Below are 18,605 nucleotides of genomic sequence, written 5' to 3'. Positions count from 1 at the left end.
CCCCATGACCCCAGTAATCACCCCAGTCACACCAGTACCCCCCAGAAGTGGGGTTCCCACGACCCCGGCAGTCACCCCAGCATCCCAGTCACCCCAGTACCTCTACACTGCTCCCAGTCACCCCAGTACCCCCCAGAGGGGGGTCCCCATGACCCCAGTAATCACCCCAGTCACACCAGTACCCCCCAGAAGTGGGGTTCCCACGACCCCGGCAGTCACCCCAGCGTCCCAGTCACCCCAGTACCTCTACACTGCTCCCAGTCACCCCAGTACCCCCCAGAGGGGGGTCCCCATGACCCCAGTAATCACCCCAGTCCCCCCAGTACCCCCCAAAGGGGGGTCCCCGTGACCCCAGTAGTCACATCCCAGTCACCCCAGTACCCCCCAGAGGGGGGTCCCCATGACCCCGGCAGTCACCCCAGCATCCCAGTCACCCCAGTACCTCTACACTGCTCCCAGTCACCCCAGTACCCCCCAGAGGGGGGTCCCCGTGACCCCAGTAATCACCCCAGTGCCCCCCAAAGGGGGGTCCCCACGACCCCAGCAGTCACCCCAGCGTCCCAGTCACCCCAGTACCTCTACACTGCTCCCAGTCCCTCCAGTACCCCCCAAAGGGGGTCCCCACGACCCCAGTAATCACCCCAGTCCCCCCAGTACCCCCCAAAGGGGGGTCCCCATGACCCCAGTAATCACCCCAGTCCCCCCAGTCCCCCCCAAAGGGGGGTCCCCACGACCCCAGCAGTCACCCCAGCATCCCAGTCACCCCAGTACCTCTACACTGCTCCCAGTGACCCCAGTACCCCCCAGAGGGGGGTCCCCACGACCCCAGCAGTCACCCCAGCATCCCAGTCACCCCAGTGCCCCCCAGAAGGGGGGTCCCTATGACCCCAGTAATCACCCCAGCGACCCCAGTACCCCCCAGAAGGAGGGTCCCCATGACCCCAGTAGTCACATCCCAGTCACCCCAGTACCCCCCCAGAGGGGGGGTCCCCATGACCCCAGTAATCACCTCAGTCCCCCCAGTCCCCCCCAAAGGGGGGTCCCCACGACCCCAGCAGTCACCCCAGCATCCCAGTCACCCCAGTGCCCCCCAGAAGGGGGGTCCCTATGACCCCAGTAATCACCCCAGCGACCCCAGTACCCCCCAGAAGGAGGGTCCCCATGACCCCAGTAGTCACATCCCAGTCACCCCAGTACCCCCCCAGAGGGGGGGTCCCCATGACCCCAGTAATCACCTCAGTCCCCCCAGTCCCCCCCAAAGGGGGGTCCCCACGACCCCAGCAGTCACCCCAGCGTCCCAGTCACCCCAGTACCTCTACACTGCTCCCAGTCCCCCCAGTCCCCCCTAAAGGGGGGTCCCCACGACCCCAGCAGTCACCCCAGTCACCCCAGTACCCCCCAGAGAGGGGTCCCCATGACGCCAGTAATCACCCCAGTCCCCCCAGTCCCCCCCAAAGGGGGGTCCCCACGACCCCAGCAGTCACCCCAGCGTCGCAGTCACCCCAGTACCTCTACACTGCTCCCAGTCCCTCCAGTACCCCCCAAAGGGGGTCCCCACGACCCCAGTAATCACCCCAGTCCCCCCAGTACCCCCCAAAGGGGGGTCCCCATGACCCCAGTAATCACCCCAGTCCCCCCAGTCCCCCCCAAAGGGGGGTCCCCACGACCCCAGCAGTCACCCCAGCGTCGCAGTCCCCCCAGTCCCCCCCCCGCCCCCGTTCCAGTGCCGGCCCCCAGGAGCCCCGGCGACGCCCCCCGAGAGGCGGCGACCCCGCGGGCGGCGCGGGGGGCGGGGGGGGGGGGGCGGGCGGTCATAGCCGGCTAAGGCGGGGGGAGCCCCGGCATGGCAGTCCCGCAGCCCCGCCCCACCCCGTCCCGTCCCGTCCCCGGGCGCTGCGGGCCGGCGGCGCGGCATGGCGGAGCCGCCGGCGGGTGAGGGAGCGGGTGAGGGAGCGGCGGGACTGCCGCTGCGGGCGCGGCTGAGCTTCGCGGCCGGGCACTTCCTGAACGACCTGTGCGCCTCGCTGTGGTTCACCTACCTGCTGCTCTACCTGCACGCCGTGCTGGGCTACGGCCACCGCCTGGCGGGCGCGCTGCTGCTGGCCGGGCAGGCGGCCGACGGGCTCTGCACGCCGCTCCTGGGCTACGAGGCCGATCGCTCCGCCGCCTGCGGCCGCTACGGGCGGAGGAAGTCGTGGCACCTCGCTGGTGGGTGCTGGGGGGGGGGGGGGGGCTTTGCTGGGGGGGTGCTCTGCGTTGGGGCGTCAGGGAGCGGGGGGAGTCGCGCTGGGGGGCGCTGGGTGGGGAGGGGTGGACCTGGGGGAGCCTTGGTGGGGTGCCCTGGGTGGGGATGGGTGGGCTGGGGGAGCCTTTTTGGGGTGCCCTGGGTGGAGAGGGGGGGCCCTGGGGGAGACTTTTTGGGGTGCCCTGAGTGGGGGAACTGAGGGTGCCTATCCAGGGTGCTGTGGGTGAGAGGGATGGTCCTGGGGGAGCCTTTTTGGGGTGCCCTGGGTGGGGGAACCGAGGGTGCTTATCCAGGGTGTCCTGGGTGGGGATGGGTGGCCCTGGGGGAGCCTTTTTGGGGTGCACCGAGTGGAGAGGGGTGGCCCTGGGGGAGCCTTTTTGGGGTGCCCTGGGTGGAGAGGGGGGGCCCTGGGGGAGCCTTTTTGGGGTGCCCTGAGTGGGGGAACTGAGGGTGTCTATCCAGGGTGCTGTGGGTGGAGAGGGATGGTCCTGTGGGAGACTTTTTGGGGTGCCCTGAGTGGGGGAACTGAGGGTGCCTATCCAGGGTGCTGTGGGTGAGAGGGATGGTCCTGGGGGAGCCTTTTTGGGGTGCCCTGGGTGGGGGAACCGAGGGTGCTTATCCAGGGTGCCCTGGGTGGAGAGAGGTGGCCCTGGGGGAGCCTTTTTGGGGTGCCCTGAGTGGGGGAAGTGAGGGTGCCTTTCCAGGGTGCTGTGGGTGGAGAGGGATGGTCCTGTGGGAGACTTTTTGGGGTGCCCTGGGTGGAGAGGGGTGGCCCTGGGTGAAACTTTCTGGGGTGCACCAAGTGGAGATGGGTGGCCCTGTGGGAGCCTTTTTGGGGTGTCCTGGGTGGAGAGGGGTGGCCCTGGGGGAGCCTTGGTGGGGTGCACCAAGTGGAGAGGGGTGGCCCTGGGGGAGCCTTGGTGGGGTGCCCTGGGTGGGGGAACAAAGGGTGCTTATCCAGGGTGTCCTGGGTGGGGATGGGTGGCCCTGGGGGAGCCTTTTTGGGGTGCCCTGGGTGGAGAGGGGGGCCCTGGGGGAGCCTTTTTGGGGTGCCCTGAGTGGGGGAACTGAGGGTGCCTATCCAGGGTGCTGTGGGTGAGAGGGATGGTCCTGGGGGAGCCTTTTTGGGGTGCCCTGGGTGGGGGAACCGAGGGTGCTTATCCAGGGTGCCCTGGGTGGAGAGAGGTGGCCCTGGGGGAGCCTTTTTGGGGTGCCGTGGGTGGGGATGGGTGGGCTGGGGGAGCCTTTTTGGGGTGCCCTGAGTGGGGGAAGTGAGGGTGCCTTTCCAGGGTGCTGTGGGTGGAGAGGGATGGTCCTGGGGGAGCCTTTTTGGGGTGCCCTTGGTGGAGAGGGGTGGGCTGGGGGACCCTTTCTGGGGTGCCTTGAGTGGAGAGGGATGGTCCTGGGGGAGACTTTCTGGGGTGCGCCAAGTGGAGATGGGTGGCCCTGGGGGAGACTTTTTGGGGTGCCCTGAGTGGGGGAACTAAGGGTGCCCTGGGTGGAGAGTGGTGGCCCTGGGGGATCGTTTTTGGGGTGCCCTGAGTGGGAGAACCGAGGGTGATTATCCAGGATGCCCTTGGTGGAGAGAGGTGGCCCTGTGGGAGCCTTTTTGGGGTGCCCCGAGTGGAGATGGGTGGCTCTAGGGGAGCCTTTTTGGGGTGCCCGGAGTAGGGGAAGTGAGGGTGCCTTTCTAGGGTGCTGTGGGTGGAGAGGGATGGTCCTGGGGGACCCTTTCTGGGGTGCCCTGGGTGGAGAGGGGTGGCCCTGGGTGAAACTTTCTGGGGTGCGCCAAGTGGAGATGGGTGGGCTGGGGGAGCCTTGGTGGGGTGCACCAAGTGGAGAGGGGTGGCCCTGGGGGAGCCTTTTTGGGGTGCCCTGAGTGGGGGAAGTGAGGGTGCCTTTCCAGGGTGCTGTGGGTGGAGAGGGATGGTCCTGTGGGAGCCTTTTTGGGGTGCCCTGGGTGGAGAGGGGTGGCCCTGGGGGAGCCTTGGTGGGGTGCCCTGGGTGGGGGAACCGAGGGTGCTTATCCAGGGTGCTGTGGGTGGACAGGGGTGGCCCTGGGGGAGCCTTTCTGGGGTGCACCAAGTGGAGAGGGGTGGCCCTGGGGGAGCCTTTTTGGGGTGCCCTGAGTGGGGGAACTGAGGGTGCATTTCCAGGGTGTCCTGGGTGGAGAGGGATGGTCCTGGGGGAGCCTTTTTGAGGTGCCCTGGGTGGAGATGGGGGGCCCTGGGGGAGACTTTCTGGGGTGCCCCGAGTGGAGATGGGTGGGCTGGGGGAGCCTTTTTGGGGTGCCCTGAGTGGGGGAGCTAAGGGTGCCCTGCCAGGGTGCCCTGGGTGGAGAGCGGTGGCCCTGGGGGATTGTTTTTGGGGTGCCCCGAGTGGAGATGGGTGGGCTGGGGGAGCCTTTTTGGGGTGCCCTTGGTGGAGAGAGGCGGCCCTGGGGGAGCCTTTTTGGGGTGCCCCGAGTGGAGATGGGTGGGCTGGGGGAGCCTTTTTGGGGTGCCCTGGGTAGAGAGAGGTGGCCCTGGGGGAGCCTTTTTGGGGTGCACCAAGTGGAGATGGGTGGGCTGGGGGACCCTTTCTGGGGTGCCCTGGGTGGAGAGGGGTGGCCCTGGGGGAGCCTTTCTGGGGTGCCCAAAGTGGGAGAACCAAGGGTGCTTATCCAGGGTGTCCTGGGTGGAGAGGGATGATCCTGGGGAAGACTTTCTGGGGTGTGCAAAGTGGAGATGGGTGGCCCTGGGGGAGACTTTTTGGGGTGCCCTGAGTGGGGGAACTAAGGGTGCCCTGGGTGGAGAGTGGTGGCCCTGGGGGATCGTTTTTGGGGTGCCCTGAGTGGGAGAACTGAGGGTGATTATCCAGGGTGCCCTTGGTGGAGAGAGGCGGCCCTGGGGGATCATTTTTGGGGTGCCCCGAGTGGAGATGGGTGGGCTGGGGGAGCCTTTTTGGGGTGTCCTGGGTGGAGAGGAGTGGCCCTGGGAGAGCCTTTTTGGGGTGCCCGGAGTGGGGGAACCGAGGGCGCTTATCCAGGGTGCCCTTGGTGGAGAGAGGTGGCCCTGGGGGAGCCTTTTTGGGGTGCCCTGAGTGGGGGAACTGAGGGTGCCTTTCCAGGGTGCTGTGGGTGGAGAGGGATGGTCCTGGGGGACCCTTTCTGGGGTGTCCTGGGTGGAGAGGGGTGGCCCTGGGTGAGACTTTCTGGGGTGCGCCAAGTGGAGATGGGTGGCCCTGGGGGAGCCTTGGTGGGGTGCACCGAGTGGAGATGGGTGCCCCTGGGGGATCGTTTTTGGGGTGCCCTGAGTGGGGGAACCGAGGGTGCTTATCCAGGGTGCCCTGGGTGGAGAGGGGTGGCCCTGGGGGAGCCTTTCTGGGGTGCTCTGAGTGAGGGAACCAAGGGTGCTTATCCAGGGTGCACTGGGTGGGGATGGGTGGCCCTGTGGGAGCCTTTCTGGGGTGCTCTGAGTCAGGGGGGTCAGCCCCAGGGGTGCCTTTCTGGGGTGGGGTTCAGAGCTGGGGATGCCCTGGATGGAAGGGGAACTGCGGTGCCTTTCTGGGGCGCCGTGGGTGGGTGACACCTGGGGGAGCCTTTCCAGGGTGCCCTGGGTGGAGATGGGTGGCCCTGGGGGAGACTTTCCGGAGTGCCCTGAGTGGGGGAACTGAGGGTGCCCAGCCAAGGTGCTGTGGGTGGAGAGGGATGGTCCCTGGGGACCCCTTCCAGGGTGCCCTGGGTGGAGAGGGGTGGCCCTGGGGGAGCCTTTCTGGGGTGCTCTGAGTGACGGGGGTCAGCCCCAGGGATGCCTTTCTGGGGTGGGGTTCAGAGCTGGGGATGCCCTGGATGGAAGGGGAACTGCAGTGCCTTTCTCGGGTGCCCTGGGTGGGGGAAACACGGGGTGTCTTTCTGGGGTGCCCTGAGTGGAGAGGGATGGCCCAGAGGGGCTTTCTGGGGTGATCTGTGTGGGGGAACTGAGGGTGCCTATCCAGGGTGCCCTGGGTGGGGATAGGTGGCCCTAGGAGGGCCTTTCCAGGGTGCCCTGGGTGGAGATGGGTGGCCCTGTGGGAGCCTTTCTGGGGTGCCCTGCGTGGGGGAACCGAGGGTGCCTATCCAGGGTGCCCTGGGTGGAGAGGGATAGCCCTGGGGACCCTTTCCAGGGTGCCCTGGGTGGAGAGGGGTGGCCCTGGGAGAGCCTATCTGGGGTGCTCTGAGTGACGGGGGTCAGCCCCGGGGGTGCCTTTCTGGGGTGGGGTCCAGCGCTGGGGATGCCCTGGATAGAAGGGGAACTGCGGTGCCTTTCTGGGGTGCATTGGGTGGGGGACACCCGGGGGTGCCTTTCCAGGATGCTCTGGGTGGAGATGGGTGGCCTTTTTGGGGTGCCCTGTGGGGGGGAACTGAGGGTGCCTATCCAGGGGGCTCTGGGTGGGGATGGGTGGTCCTGTGGGAGCCTTTCTGGAGTGTCCTGGGTGGAGAGGGATGGCCCTGGGGAGCCTTTCCAGGGTGCTCTGGGTGGAGATGGGTGGCCCTGGGGGAGCCTTTTTGGGGTGCCTTGAGTGGGGGAACCGAGGGTGCTTATCCAGGGTGCTCTGGGTGGAGAGGGATAGCCCTGGGGACCCTTTCCAGGGTGCCCTGGGTGGAGAGGGGTGGCCCTGGGAGAGCCTTTCTGGGGTGCCTTGAGTGGGGGAACCGAGGGTGCCTATCCAGGGTGCTGTGGGTGGAGAGGGATGGTCCTGGGGGAGCCTTTCTGGGGTGCCCTGGGTGGACATTGGTGGCCCTGGGAGAGCCTTTCTGGGGTGCTCTGAGTGGAGAGGGGTGCCTTTCTGGGGTGCTCTGTGTCAGGGGGGGTCAGCCCCAGGGGTGCCTTTCTGGGGTGGGGTTCAGCGCTGGGGATGCCCTGGATGGAAGGGGAACTGTGGTGCCTTTCTGGGGTGCATTGGGTGGGGGACACCTGAGGGAGCCTTTCTGAGGTGCCCTGGGTGGAGATGGGTGGCCCTGGGGGAGCTTTTCTGGGGTATGGGGTCAGCCCTGGGGGTGCCTTTCTGGTTTGCTCTGGGTGGGGGACACCTGGGGTGCCTTTCTGGGGTGCTCTGAGTGGAGAGGGGTGCCTTTCTGGGGTAGGGTTCAGCCCTGGGGATGCCCTGGATGGGGGGGGAATCAGGGTGCCCTGCATGTAGGGAGGTCTCCCTGAAGATGGGTGGCCCTGAAGGAGCCTTTCCGGGGTGGGGGTCAGCCCCAGGGAAGCCTTCCTGGAGCCCCCTGCTTGGAGGGGGGAACAGCCCCCGTGGCATTGAGGTGGGGACTCGGTCCCCCCCAGATGCAGAGGGGCAGCCCTGGGGGTGAGCAGAATTGGGTGCCCTGGGGTGGAAGGGAGCAGCCCCCCCGTGGAAGGGGACCACCCTGGCGGGGCTTTCCTGGGTGCCCTGCGTGGAGGGTGAAGCAGCCCTAGGCAGTATCAGGGCTGAGGTGGCAGTGCCCTGGGTGGGGGGAGATGGGCTCGGGGTGCCCTGCGTGGAGGGGGATAGACTGGGAGATCCCTTTCTGGGGTGCCCCCTAAGGAAGGGCAGCATCCCCCAAGGCAGGGGGTGGGGACTGGGGTGCCCCATGTGTAGGGGTCAGTGGGGTGCTCTGGGATCCCCCAGGCATGGATGGCTGAACCTGGATGGGGAAGGGGCACCGCCGTGTCCCTGTCCTGCCTGGGCACTGTCCCTGTCCCGGTGGCCCATGTCACAGCAGCGGGTGCTGCCTGGGCGCTCGCAGCCTGGGGCTCCCCACTGTCCCTCAGGCCATCCCTGTGTGGCGTCGGGGTCTGCAGGCTGTCCCCCTGCGTGGGGGTGGCATTGAGTTGGGGCGAGAGCTGCGTGCTTAGCCGGTCGATGTCACAGCAAAACGAGACCGACAGTAAAATCTGGGCTTTCCCAGAACCCCGGGGGTTTACCAGGGATTTGCCCGTGGCCAGGCAGCTCCCGCTTGTCCCCATGGGTGAGCACGGGGCCCTTGACCACGCTGGAGCTGGGCAACCTGCGTGCTGCATTTGCAGGCAGCGCTGCCCGGCCGCGGCAGGGGAAGGCAGCCGGTGAGTAAGGGCCCCGTGGGGATACGGAGGAGGCACCGTCTGGGTGTGAATTATTAACAGGCGCTCTTCTTGCATCGTGCCCTGAGGTCAAAAAATGCAATGAAGTGCAGGGGCTGGTGGGGACTCCTGTGTTGGGGTCCCTTTCTGAGGGGACAGCGTGACCTGGAGAAGGGTCCTTGGTGCAGTGACCGGCGCAGAAGCCTGCCCCATCCCTGCTGAGCTGGCGATGGGGAATGGGTCAGTTAGTGTGAAAATACGTCCTTCGACAGCCAGAGATAAAGTCCCTCGATGCTTCCTCCTGGTAATGGCATGGTAACGCCCAAGTGCCGGCTCAACTGGAGTGGACCCACGCGGAGAGAGGACGGTTGTAGTGTGGGTGCTCTTATCTTGATCTCGAATTTATCTCGGCCAACCGCTTCGTGCAACCGAATGATAGCCTGATAAGGTGGCTGTTCTCCCCGGAGTTTTGCTTGGCGAGTCAGGGAGGGTGTTGGCTTGGGGGCAGCTTCACCCCCCACCGCGGTGTCAGCTAGATCTGCGCCCTAGATTTAGGGAAGTGGCTGGAGCTGTGCTTCCCCCCCCTCCCCGGGCAGATCCGCTCCAGCTGGGTGCTGCCTTGCGTGCGCTGAAGGGGAAGTCCTGAATCATGTCTTGCACAGGGGCTGCAGCTGCCCCAGCCGGCTGCGCTCCCTGCTGTGGGGAGCAGAGCACCCTGCCTGCTTCAGCAGCACCGGTGGCGGCTGGAAGCACGGATGGATGTTGCATTTCCCTGTCTGGAGCATGGGTTATTCCTTGAAGGTGGGGGCTACCCCGCCGCCTCCCTTGGCTGACCATGGTATGACCAAGCGGGGTCCGCAAACCTGTGCCCGTACCGCTCTCGGCTGACTGGATCACACTGCGGCGAGATGTTTCACGTGGGAGTGGGGCGGCTCGTCTGGTGGCAACTCGTGCTCAGATCAAAGGAAACGTTGTGAAACCACAGCCTTGGGGTGGGGGAGATACCACGAGTTGCTATCAGTGGCATCTTCCCACCACAGCGCTGGGCTGCCAGCGCCAGCGGTCCTGGGTGGCTCACCCCGTATGTTGACCTGCGTGCTCGCCGGCTTTTTTGGGGGGCAGATTCCTGCTGCAGTGAGGTGAGAAGGATGAGCGGCTTTTTGCTGCCTGTCTGAGCCAGCACAGTGGCAGCACTGTCCCAGATTCCCTGCCCGGGGTGCCGCACAGCCTGGCATTCCCATGATCCTGCCCCACAGGGCTGGGAGATGAGAGCCTAAACCTCTGCCCGGGGGTGCTGCAGGGATGGGCAGGGTGGTCCTGGGGAGCTCCCATGGCCCCGCTCAGGAGAGTGGGGATCCCTGGGACCCCTCTGACTCGCAGTAAAGCCGCGTTCACTTGGGCAGACCCGGGGATATGTGGGTGTCGGGATGCAGCTCCCAGCCCCGTGCCAGAGGAGCAGGGCTCCATGGGGTGGCTGGTGGGGGTGGCCTCGGTGGTGGGCACTGCCTGTCCCTGGGGACCGTGAGGAGAACGGAGTTACAGGTGCCTCCTGCGTGTGCGATGGCGGTGATGGCTTGTGGATGGGTGCAGGGGCGGACGCGGAGGCTGCAGCAGCCTGGGACCCACAGCTCTTGCCCCAGTGCTCCCCTGGGGACACAGGCAAGTCCCTCGCAGCCCTTAGGGGACTGCAGAGCCCGACCCTGTGGGGCACTGGGACTGGGGAGGGGGCAGAGCCTCCCTGATCCTCCAGATGGGGATCGGTTAAAACCAACAGCCCTGTAACAGGGAACAAAGGAGGTCTGGTCTGGTTTGAACCTTCCTGGACCCTTCCTGTCCCGGTGGCTTGTCTGGGGCAGAGACACACAGTGTGCCCAAGTCCCCTGTCCTTCGGGGAGCTGCTGGAGCACCAGAGCTGGGTGCGAGCCAGCGCAGGGCAGCACCCGGCACCCTGCTGGGGTCCTTGCTCAGGATGGATCCGAGCCAGGCTGGGATTGTCGCTGCCTGCCCTCGGCGCAGGGAGAACCGCTTTGCCCCAGCCCTGCGGCAGCTGGGGTGGCTGTGCCACGTGGAAGCGATGAGGAGGAGGAATTGCTGTTTATGAGTGAGAGGAGGAGAAGTCGCTCGTGAGGAGGAGGATCTTGCAAAGTCCCCTGGGGAGGGGACCTTGGGGACCTGGGAAAGCGGCTGCAGATTCCCCTCAGCTATCGGAACAGGTTCCCGCAGCTCTTCGTCAGTACCCGGTGAAGCTGGGGACACGCAGGACAGGGCACGCAGCTGTCTCCGCGTCAGCGCCTGGGCCTCGGGAGCAGAGAGTGCCTCAGCAGATTTGCTCTGTAACCTTGTGGAAGGGAAGGGAGAAGCCAGCCTGTCCCTGCCTGCTCCACGCAGGCGTCCCCACGCTGTCACTGTCACGCTGCGGCAGAGGGAGGAGCCTGGCTCTGCTGTCCCTGACTCAGCTGGGACCTTCCCATGGCTCAGAGCCCGGTGTGGGGGGCAGAGCTGTTCCTGTCCCCCCTCGTCGCACTGGGGGTGTCCCTGGCCGTCTCTCTGTGGGTGACTTCTGCAAGCGTTGAGGGAGCGTGGCTCCCTCTGCTAGCCCCACGGGAGAAGGGAGAAGGGGACAGATGGGCTGGCCCTGCGCCCGTGGGACAGCCCGGAGCCCTTCTGGCCCTCGGGGTGCCTTATCGCCCTTGGGCAGGTGGCAGGGCAGCGTGTGTCCTTGGGGCTGCTTATCTGCACGCTGGAGAAGGGGAGAGAAGCTCTTGGTGGCTGCATGTCGTGATGGCGTGAGGGTCTGTCCTCTGGCGTTTTGAGGGGGATAGAGCGGGTGCAGGATGGTGCTGCACTTTGTGGGGGGGAATTTGACAGGGGAAAAGTCTGCTGATAAGTGTCTGTCTGTCTCACCTCTGGGTGCGAGAGGGAAGGATACCACCCTGTGCAGGACGGGGTATGGGGGGTCTGAGGCTTCATGTGTCTCACCTGGCTGGGGAAAGGGGCCCACGTCCCTCCCCGGCCCTGTGGGGTAGGACCTGTCCTAGAAGAAGGCTGGCTGCGTCTGTCCGGCTGTGTCTGAGCCAGCTGGGGCCATGGGAGTCCCAGGGCAACAGGGCTTGCAGCCTCTCACCGCTCCGCTCTCTTCCCAGGCACCACCTGTGTCCTCGTGTCCTTCCCCTTCATCTTCAACCCCTGCCTGGGTTGCAAGGAGAACACGCCGCAGTGGGCAGCCTTCATCTACTACCTCCCCTTCATCATCATCTTCCAATTCGGCTGGGCAGCCACACAGATCTCCCACCTATCCCTCATCCCTGAGCTGGTGACCAGTGACCATGAGAAGGTGGAGCTCACAGCTTTCAGGTGAGCACGGCCAGACCTGGGTGTCCCCTGAACCTGGGGGAGCAGCCCTGCCTGCGCTGGGTCCCATTGCTTGTGCGATGAGAGGTCCCCTGGGTGCCACAGGTCTGACGTCCGTTGTGTGCCATGGCACGCTTGAGCCCTCGGTATGACAGGACCAGGACTGGGTCCTGTGGGTGTCCTGCAGGGTGTGTCTAAGTGACACTGGTCTTCTGGGTTGGTGGCCCAAACCCTTTGGTACCAGGAGGGAATGTCTTGATGCCAGGGATGTTGGTGACACAGCCTGTGGGACACTTCCCTGAGCTTGGGGGCACTTCTTCAGGATTGGAGTGTGATGCTCAGACCCCCCCGGATGCCCCTGGGGAGAGCTGAGCATGGCTCTGTGTGGGCTGCCCCATAGGTAGGGATGGCCCCAGGGCCACGCTGGGCAGTGCGTGCAGCTCTGCGCACGGAGACGGGCTCGGTGCCGCTTATCTGGCAGGATCAGGCTGCGGGAAGGAGTGTTTATCAGATGGAGCAGGGCTTGCTTATCTGCCCCGGTGAGAGGAAGTTCCCCTTCCGGCAGGCGAGTGGGGACCAGAGCCCAGCCAGGCAGGGAGGATATGGGGCAGTGCTGGGGTAACCCTGGGGCCAAGGGGTCCGGCTCTGGGGGCACCGGGTCGGGCAGCTCAGGCCAGAGGTGAACTGTGAGTGGAGGGTGGACAGGGTCATCCGGAGGGGTCTTGGTTTTCTCCCAGGCTTGGATTGGGCGTGCTGGGAGGTGCAGCAATAAGACTAACGCCTGGCCAGATGCTGTGTGCTCTTGGAGGTGTTGCCTCAGCAATGACACTGCGGGGCAAATCTGGCTGTAGCATGCCTGGCTTGGAGGGCAGCCCTCAGTCGGGGTGTCCCCACCGTGCCTGGAGCTATGCTCATCCCTCTGCATTACGCTGAGGTGCTGTCTCCCCCCAGGTATGCCTTTACCGTCATGGCCAATATCACTGTGTACGGCCTGGCCTGGCTCCTGCTGAACTTCCAGGTGGACCAGCCTGACCGCACAGAGCATCTAGGCATCCAGGATGTCCCTATTTTTCGGGTAAGTGGCAGGGCTCAGTCCCTGGGGTCCTCTCTTCCCTGGGTGGGACATGGCTCAACTGGGGAGATACCAGAGGGAGTGAAATAGCAGTGCCCTGAAATCTCACCTGCCACACTGGGCAGGGGCTGCACTGAGCTCTTCCCTGGGTTTTTGGGAACCCCTCTTTATCCACCGGACTGCTGGGGGGTGGATGATGGGGAGGCAAAGGGCACCCCCTGCTAAGCTCACCCCCTCTGCCTCACCCAGAACCTGTCCCTCATTGTGGTGGGGCTGGGGGCCGTGTTCTCCCTCATCTTCCACCTGGGCACCAAAGAGAAGCCGTACCCGCCGGGCTCGCTGCCCCAGCTTCAGGAGAGCACGCCCCTGCTGCAGAAGGAGCCTACGAACCCCCCGCGCCCGCTCCTGATCTGGAAGGACTGGCTGCTGGAGCCTGCCTTCTACCAGGTACGGCTGCGGACAGGGCTTGCGGCGCCTGTCCTGGGCTGCTGCTCTGCCTGGGTGCTGTGGGCATCCTCCGGCAGTGGGACGTGCCCCTGCTGTGGGTGAGGATGGAGAGATGGGCTGTACTGGGCACCTGCCTACTACATCATGGGGGCTGTCCCCTTCTCATTGGGCATCTGTGCCGTGACAGGTTTGGGCATGGATGGTACCTTCCCTACCTCCAGTTTGCACAGGCTGAGCAGTGCTGCCCTGTCTCTGTCCCCTCACAGGTCGCGGTGCTCTACATGTCCACCCGGCTCATCATCAACCTGTCCCAGACCTACATCGCCATGTACCTGACTAACTCGCTGCTGCTGCCCAAGGTGAGCACAGAGCAGGTTCCCGCCCGTGTGGGGAGGGGTCCTGTGCCGACGGTCGGGGGCTCATCCTCTCCCTGTCGTTGTCTCTTGCAGAAGTACATCGCCACCATCCCCCTGGTGATGTACATCAGTGGCTTCCTCTCCTCCTTCCTCATGAAACCTGTAAATAAGTGGATAGGTCGAAACGTGAGTCCTGGGGGCCTGGTGAGGTTTGAGTTAGACCCAAAGAGAGGCCCACGGGCCAGATCCTGACCGCTCAAGTGAGCAGAGCACTCAGCACACCTGAGCCTGGCTGAAGAGCTGGGATCCCTCGTGCATCCTCTGCAGACAACTCCCTGCTGCAGCACGGGTCCCGTTGGGACAGTGTGGGTGGTGGGCAGGGTGAGGGGGCATGGGCCTATCCTGCACATCTCTGAGGTTGGGGAATGTGATGCTGGTCCAGAGTCAGCCTCTCCTGTGCAGCCGTGACCGGGCTGGAAGAGCCCCATGGAGAGGCAGAGGGAGGGTTTGGCTGAGCCACCCTGGGTGGGCATAGGGTGCGGGGGTCTGCAGTGCCAGCAGGATGGGGCTGCCCCTCCAGTGCATCCCCCTCCACACTGCAGCAAGCACCGTTCCCGAGTAAGTCCCCACCTCTCCTGCCGGTTGGGTGTCCCCGTGCCCTCCGCAGGCATCCTGCCTACAGCTCTGCTGGGGGCTCGGCTCTTAGGCTGCGGCCAATGCTGTAAAACAGCCTGGACCACTGCAAAGCCCTTGCTGTTTGGGGGGTCCTTGTTTAAAACCAGCTGGGAGAGAGCCAGGGCTGTTCCCCACGGGTCCTAGGCAGCAGCTGACCCCTGTGCTCTCCCCACTCAGCCCTGCCTTGCTGGGTGTCAGCCAAGCCAGGGTCTGAGCTCTCCCTTCTCCCTCTGCCTGTCCCCACGCTGGCCCGGAGCAGCTGACCTACTTCATGGGCATCCTGGTGATCTTGGCCTTTGCCTCCTGGGTGACCCTGGCCAGGGAGATGGGAGCAGAGATCTACGGGGTGGCCGTGCTGCTTGGGGCTGGCTCCGCCACTATCCTGGTCACCTCCCTCTCCATGACAGCAGACCTCATCGGCACCAACACGGTATGTCTGCTCCTCCCAGCCAGGATGGACCGGGGTGTCACAGCAGGGCTCAGAGCCCATGGCCTGGGGTGGTCACTGGTGCGGGATCGGGGCAGGGACATAGACCCCTGCGAAGGGGCTCTGCTGTGGGGGTGCGAGTAGCCCTGTCCCCTGTGCCCGGGCTCTGCTGTAATATGGGCTCTGCCCATGAGAGGGCACAAGGCTCTCGCTGCAGGCGCCCGCTGGGCTGCATGGCAGGGTTGGCCTCGGCGCAGCGGCTGATGAGGTTTCGTCTCCCCTCGCAGCACAGCGGCGCGTTCGTCTATGGCGCCATGAGCTTCACGGACAAGATGGCCAACGGCCTGGCTGTGATGGCGATCCAGAACCTGCACCCGTGCCCGTAAGCATCCCTGCGGGGTGGGAACCTTCCCAGTGGCAGCTCCCGCCACATCGCCTGGGCACCAGGCAGCAAATATCCCTGGTTCAGAGAGAGACTCAGGTGGAAGGCAGCTCTGGTTTATCTTAAATCCTTCCTTGACTTCTCTTCTGGCCCGAGACAAGGGTTCCATCTCTGGGATGCATGAAGGGGCTGGGGATTATAATGACCAGGGTGCTGCCCTCTCTCCTTGCCCTGCACCTTTCCCTCGCATCCCAGTGTGAACCAGTCGTGACACTGAGGACGTGGGACCTCTGTCAGCAGCCGCAGGGCAGTTGGGCAGCACCAGGCTAGGTTCTGGTCCTGGCCATCAAGCCACGTCCCTGCCCTCTCCCTGCAGGACCGAGCTCTGCTGCCCTGCCTGCGTCAGCTTCTACCACTGGGTGATGGTGTTGGTCACCGGAGGCATTGCCATCGTCGCCATTGCCTCTCTGTGCTGCATCATGGTCTGGCCCATCCGTATCCGCTACCGTGAGTGGGGCTGGGGGCACTGGGAGGGGCGGGCAGGCATGTGGCTGGGGGCACTGGGAGCCCCATGTCCTGTGCCAGCCCAGGCTAAATTGAAAGTGTCTTTCCAGACGACCCCAGCTGCGGGGAGGTGGTGGGAGCCCTGTCCCGGCGGGAGGTACCGTGGCAGGGCTGGCTGTGGGGACACTCGCAGCCCTGCCCGCGGGGGGACCCTCATGGTAGGCACACGGGGCAGGGCCACCATCCCGCTTCTGCTGCTCCTGGCCCCGGAGCAGGGGGCTGCGCCTGCTTGCTCTGCCCTCCCGAAGGGCAGGCTCCACCCCTGCCCCACTCTGCTATGGCCATCCTGACCCTGGCACCCCATGGGTCACCGAGGGGTGGCAGGGGCTACTCCCTGTGCTGGTAGCCAACTGTGGGCGCAGGGGTTAGGGATGGGGTGCCCCTTGCCAGGTCAGGGACCCAGGCACCAGTGCTTGGTGCCAGCTCAGCAGCTGCCTCTCTGCCCTGCTAGGTGCCTGCGTCTTGCTCCGGGGCAGGGGGAGAGGACGGACCCCCCCATGTTGCCTTGGGGACGTGCTAGGTAGGGCTCCTTGTGCCAGTGGCAGGAGAGTCCAGAAGATCCAGGCCAGCACGTGGTGGGTCACCGCAGCTGCAATGGCTCCTGACTCGTCCCTTCCCTCCTGTCCCCGCAGATGCTGTCTGCCTGCAGGGGCTGAGCGGAGCGGGGACCTCCTACGATGGCACGGAGAGCGTGGAGGGAAGGAGCCAGAGCAGCACCCTCAACTGAGCAGGACCCGTCTCCTCGGCCACCGTGGTGTCCATACCGCTGAGCTCTGCCCGGAGGGACCCCCGCCGCAGGGGATGGCACTGGGACGGGGGTGCTGGGCTTCGGGGGGGTGGCCCCTGCCCTGTCTCCCTGTCACCTTGCACTGGACTCATGTCCCCCCCACCCCACCCAACCCCTGTGCCCTGCCAGGGGACTCGTGAAGGATGTCACCCTCTGCTTGCACAAGTGTAACACTAGAAGGCCCTGGGCCGGGCCGCGGGGGTCTGTCCCAGCACGGGGGACGGGCACCCGGCCCTCGGTTTTAACCCGCTTTTGTAAGGTCAGTATGTACAAACGGCACTTTTTAAAGGAGGAGAAAAAGGAGAGAGGAAAAAAAAAACCAAAAAAACCCACCAAAGCACCTCTAACCCTGGGTAAATGCCCTTGGTGTCTTCCCTGGGCCCCTCGCCGCTGGGGCGGCCCCTCAGGGCCTGGGCTCTGCCCCGGGGGGTGCGGGACCCCCAAGGCCGGGCGGGCAGGAGCAGGGTAGGCGGTTTGGGGTGTGCACAGGGGCTCTTGGGGCTTTGTCCCAACGGTGCTCCCCCTTTCTCCTTTACTCCTCCGCGGGGAGGAAGGCCCCAGCACCGGGGGAAGGGGCGGGGGGGTGTCCTGCAGCGGGAGGGAGGCCCGCAAGATGGCCGCCCTCAACAACGATGGCGGCTGCGCCCGCAAACAAAATGGCTGCCGCGCAGCAGCGCTGGAGCCTAACGATTGGTTCCTGTGCGGCTGCCCCGCCTCCCGGGAGAGGGCAGCCAATGGTGGCTCTCCTTGCCGTAGCGGGGCCGGAACCGGGGCCGGAACCGGGGGCAGCGCTGGCGGGGCCGGGCCGCTCTCCGGCCCGCAACCGGCCTGGGCCCGCTCGGTGCCGCCGGGGCGCTGCGGCAGGGAGGGCGGCGGCGGGCCCTGTCCGCGGGGCCGGGCCGATGGGCGCAGCCCGGGTCCCCGCTGCTCCCGGCACCGGAGGTGCTGTCTGGGCCCTCCCCGTCCCCGCTGAAGTGAAACCGGGAGCCCGGGGTAAAGGCCAGGCTGCCCCAAACCGCGGGTGGGTTAACAGGCGGCTGTCGTTGGCACGCAACGGTGCATCACCTGCCTCGGGCTGCCCCTGCACACCCTCCCTGCCATCCCGGGGCAGCTCGGGGGCTCCCGGTGCCGGCTCCCGGGGGGCCTGGCCCCACGGCGGCCCCTGCGGCCTGCTGGTGGGAGAGGGCCGGAGCCCATCGCCCGGCTGCCATAAACCCTTCGCTGAGGGGACGCGAGTGGGGCGCCTTGTCCCTGCTCGGCCGGGTGCCGTGGGGAGCGGGAGCTGTCGGCACGCGGGTGACTTTGGCGCCTGAGCGTGAGTCACGCCCTGTCCCCCCGGGACGAAGGGGTCGTGGGGCAGGGACGCCGCAGCCAGGCGCCTGCCCAAGGCCGACCCCAGCTGAGGAACGAGGCCACCCCAACCCAGCATGCTGGGGGGACGATGGCGGCTGCGGGTGGCCCGGCGCAGCCCTGGGAGTGCTCTGTTTACCGGGGGGGCCCTGGCCTTGCCATGCTGCGGGGTGCCGAGGCCGGGGGGGGGCCAGCGCCGGCACCCCGGGGCGCAGCCAGCACTGCGGAGTGGCACACCGCAGCTCCACCTCGCTGGGGGGTTCCCAGTGCCACCCTGCGGCCCCTTCGCCCTCCTGAGCCCCCTCTCCCGCCTCACAGCCTGGCACCGCGCTGGGGTCAGGCCATGGGGACCGAGGGTGCGGGTGAGCCGGGGCGGGGGGCGGACGCTGTGTGCGTGTGTACCCACGCGTGTGGCGTCTCTGCGTGCGCACACCCCGGCAGGCGTGCGCTGCTGCAGGCGGGTGTGCACTGGCTTGCACGTGTGTGGGGTGCATGTACGCATGCCCTACGTGCTTGCACACACGCGTGCATGACGTGTGCACGCAGGGTGGGCCTCAACGTGCTGGGCACGTGGGTGTGGGGTGCGCAGGCGTCGGGCCGCGGAGGGCAGGGCCAGGGCTGCCGCGGAGCCCCCGCGGTGAGTGATGGGGGGGTGTCGATGTGTGAGTGAGCATTGGGGGTGTAAGTGTATGTGATGCGCATGTGCGAGACACTGCGTGTGCGTGCGCACCAGGGTACGTGTGAGCGCGTCGGTGGGGGGGGCTGAGTGGGTGTGATGGGGTGTATGGACAAGTGTGGCTGGTGACACACTGTGTGTGCCTGGGGGGGGGACGGGGACAGAGCTGGGTCCTGGGGGAGTCGGAGCTGGGTCCTGGGGGGGGACTGATCTGGGG

The 18,605-nt window shown here is 66.1% G+C and overlaps 1 protein-coding gene across 1 annotated transcript; it reads left to right on the top strand.

The window, feature by feature from the left end:
* Positions 1-1,913: 1,913 nt before the first annotated feature.
* MFSD12 (major facilitator superfamily domain containing 12) lies at positions 1,914-16,685 on the top strand. Its single transcript, XM_059831652.1, has 10 exons — positions 1,914-2,208; positions 11,445-11,655; positions 12,604-12,727; positions 12,974-13,171; positions 13,438-13,530; positions 13,621-13,713; positions 14,462-14,632; positions 14,917-15,011; positions 15,388-15,518; positions 16,208-16,685. The coding sequence occupies exons 1-10, from the start codon at positions 1,914-1,916 to the stop codon at positions 16,300-16,302; spliced, it is 1,506 nt and encodes a 501-aa protein (XP_059687635.1). The 3' UTR covers positions 16,303-16,685.
* The last annotated feature ends 1,920 nt before the right edge of the window (positions 16,686-18,605 follow it).

The sequence above is a fragment of the Gavia stellata genome, chromosome 32 (assembly GCF_030936135.1).
Source record: "Gavia stellata isolate bGavSte3 chromosome 32, bGavSte3.hap2, whole genome shotgun sequence".
Classification (NCBI taxonomy): domain Eukaryota; kingdom Metazoa; phylum Chordata; class Aves; order Gaviiformes; family Gaviidae; genus Gavia; species Gavia stellata.
Note: the sequence above shows the minus strand (reverse complement) of the source record. Positions and strands in the feature narration are given on the sequence as shown.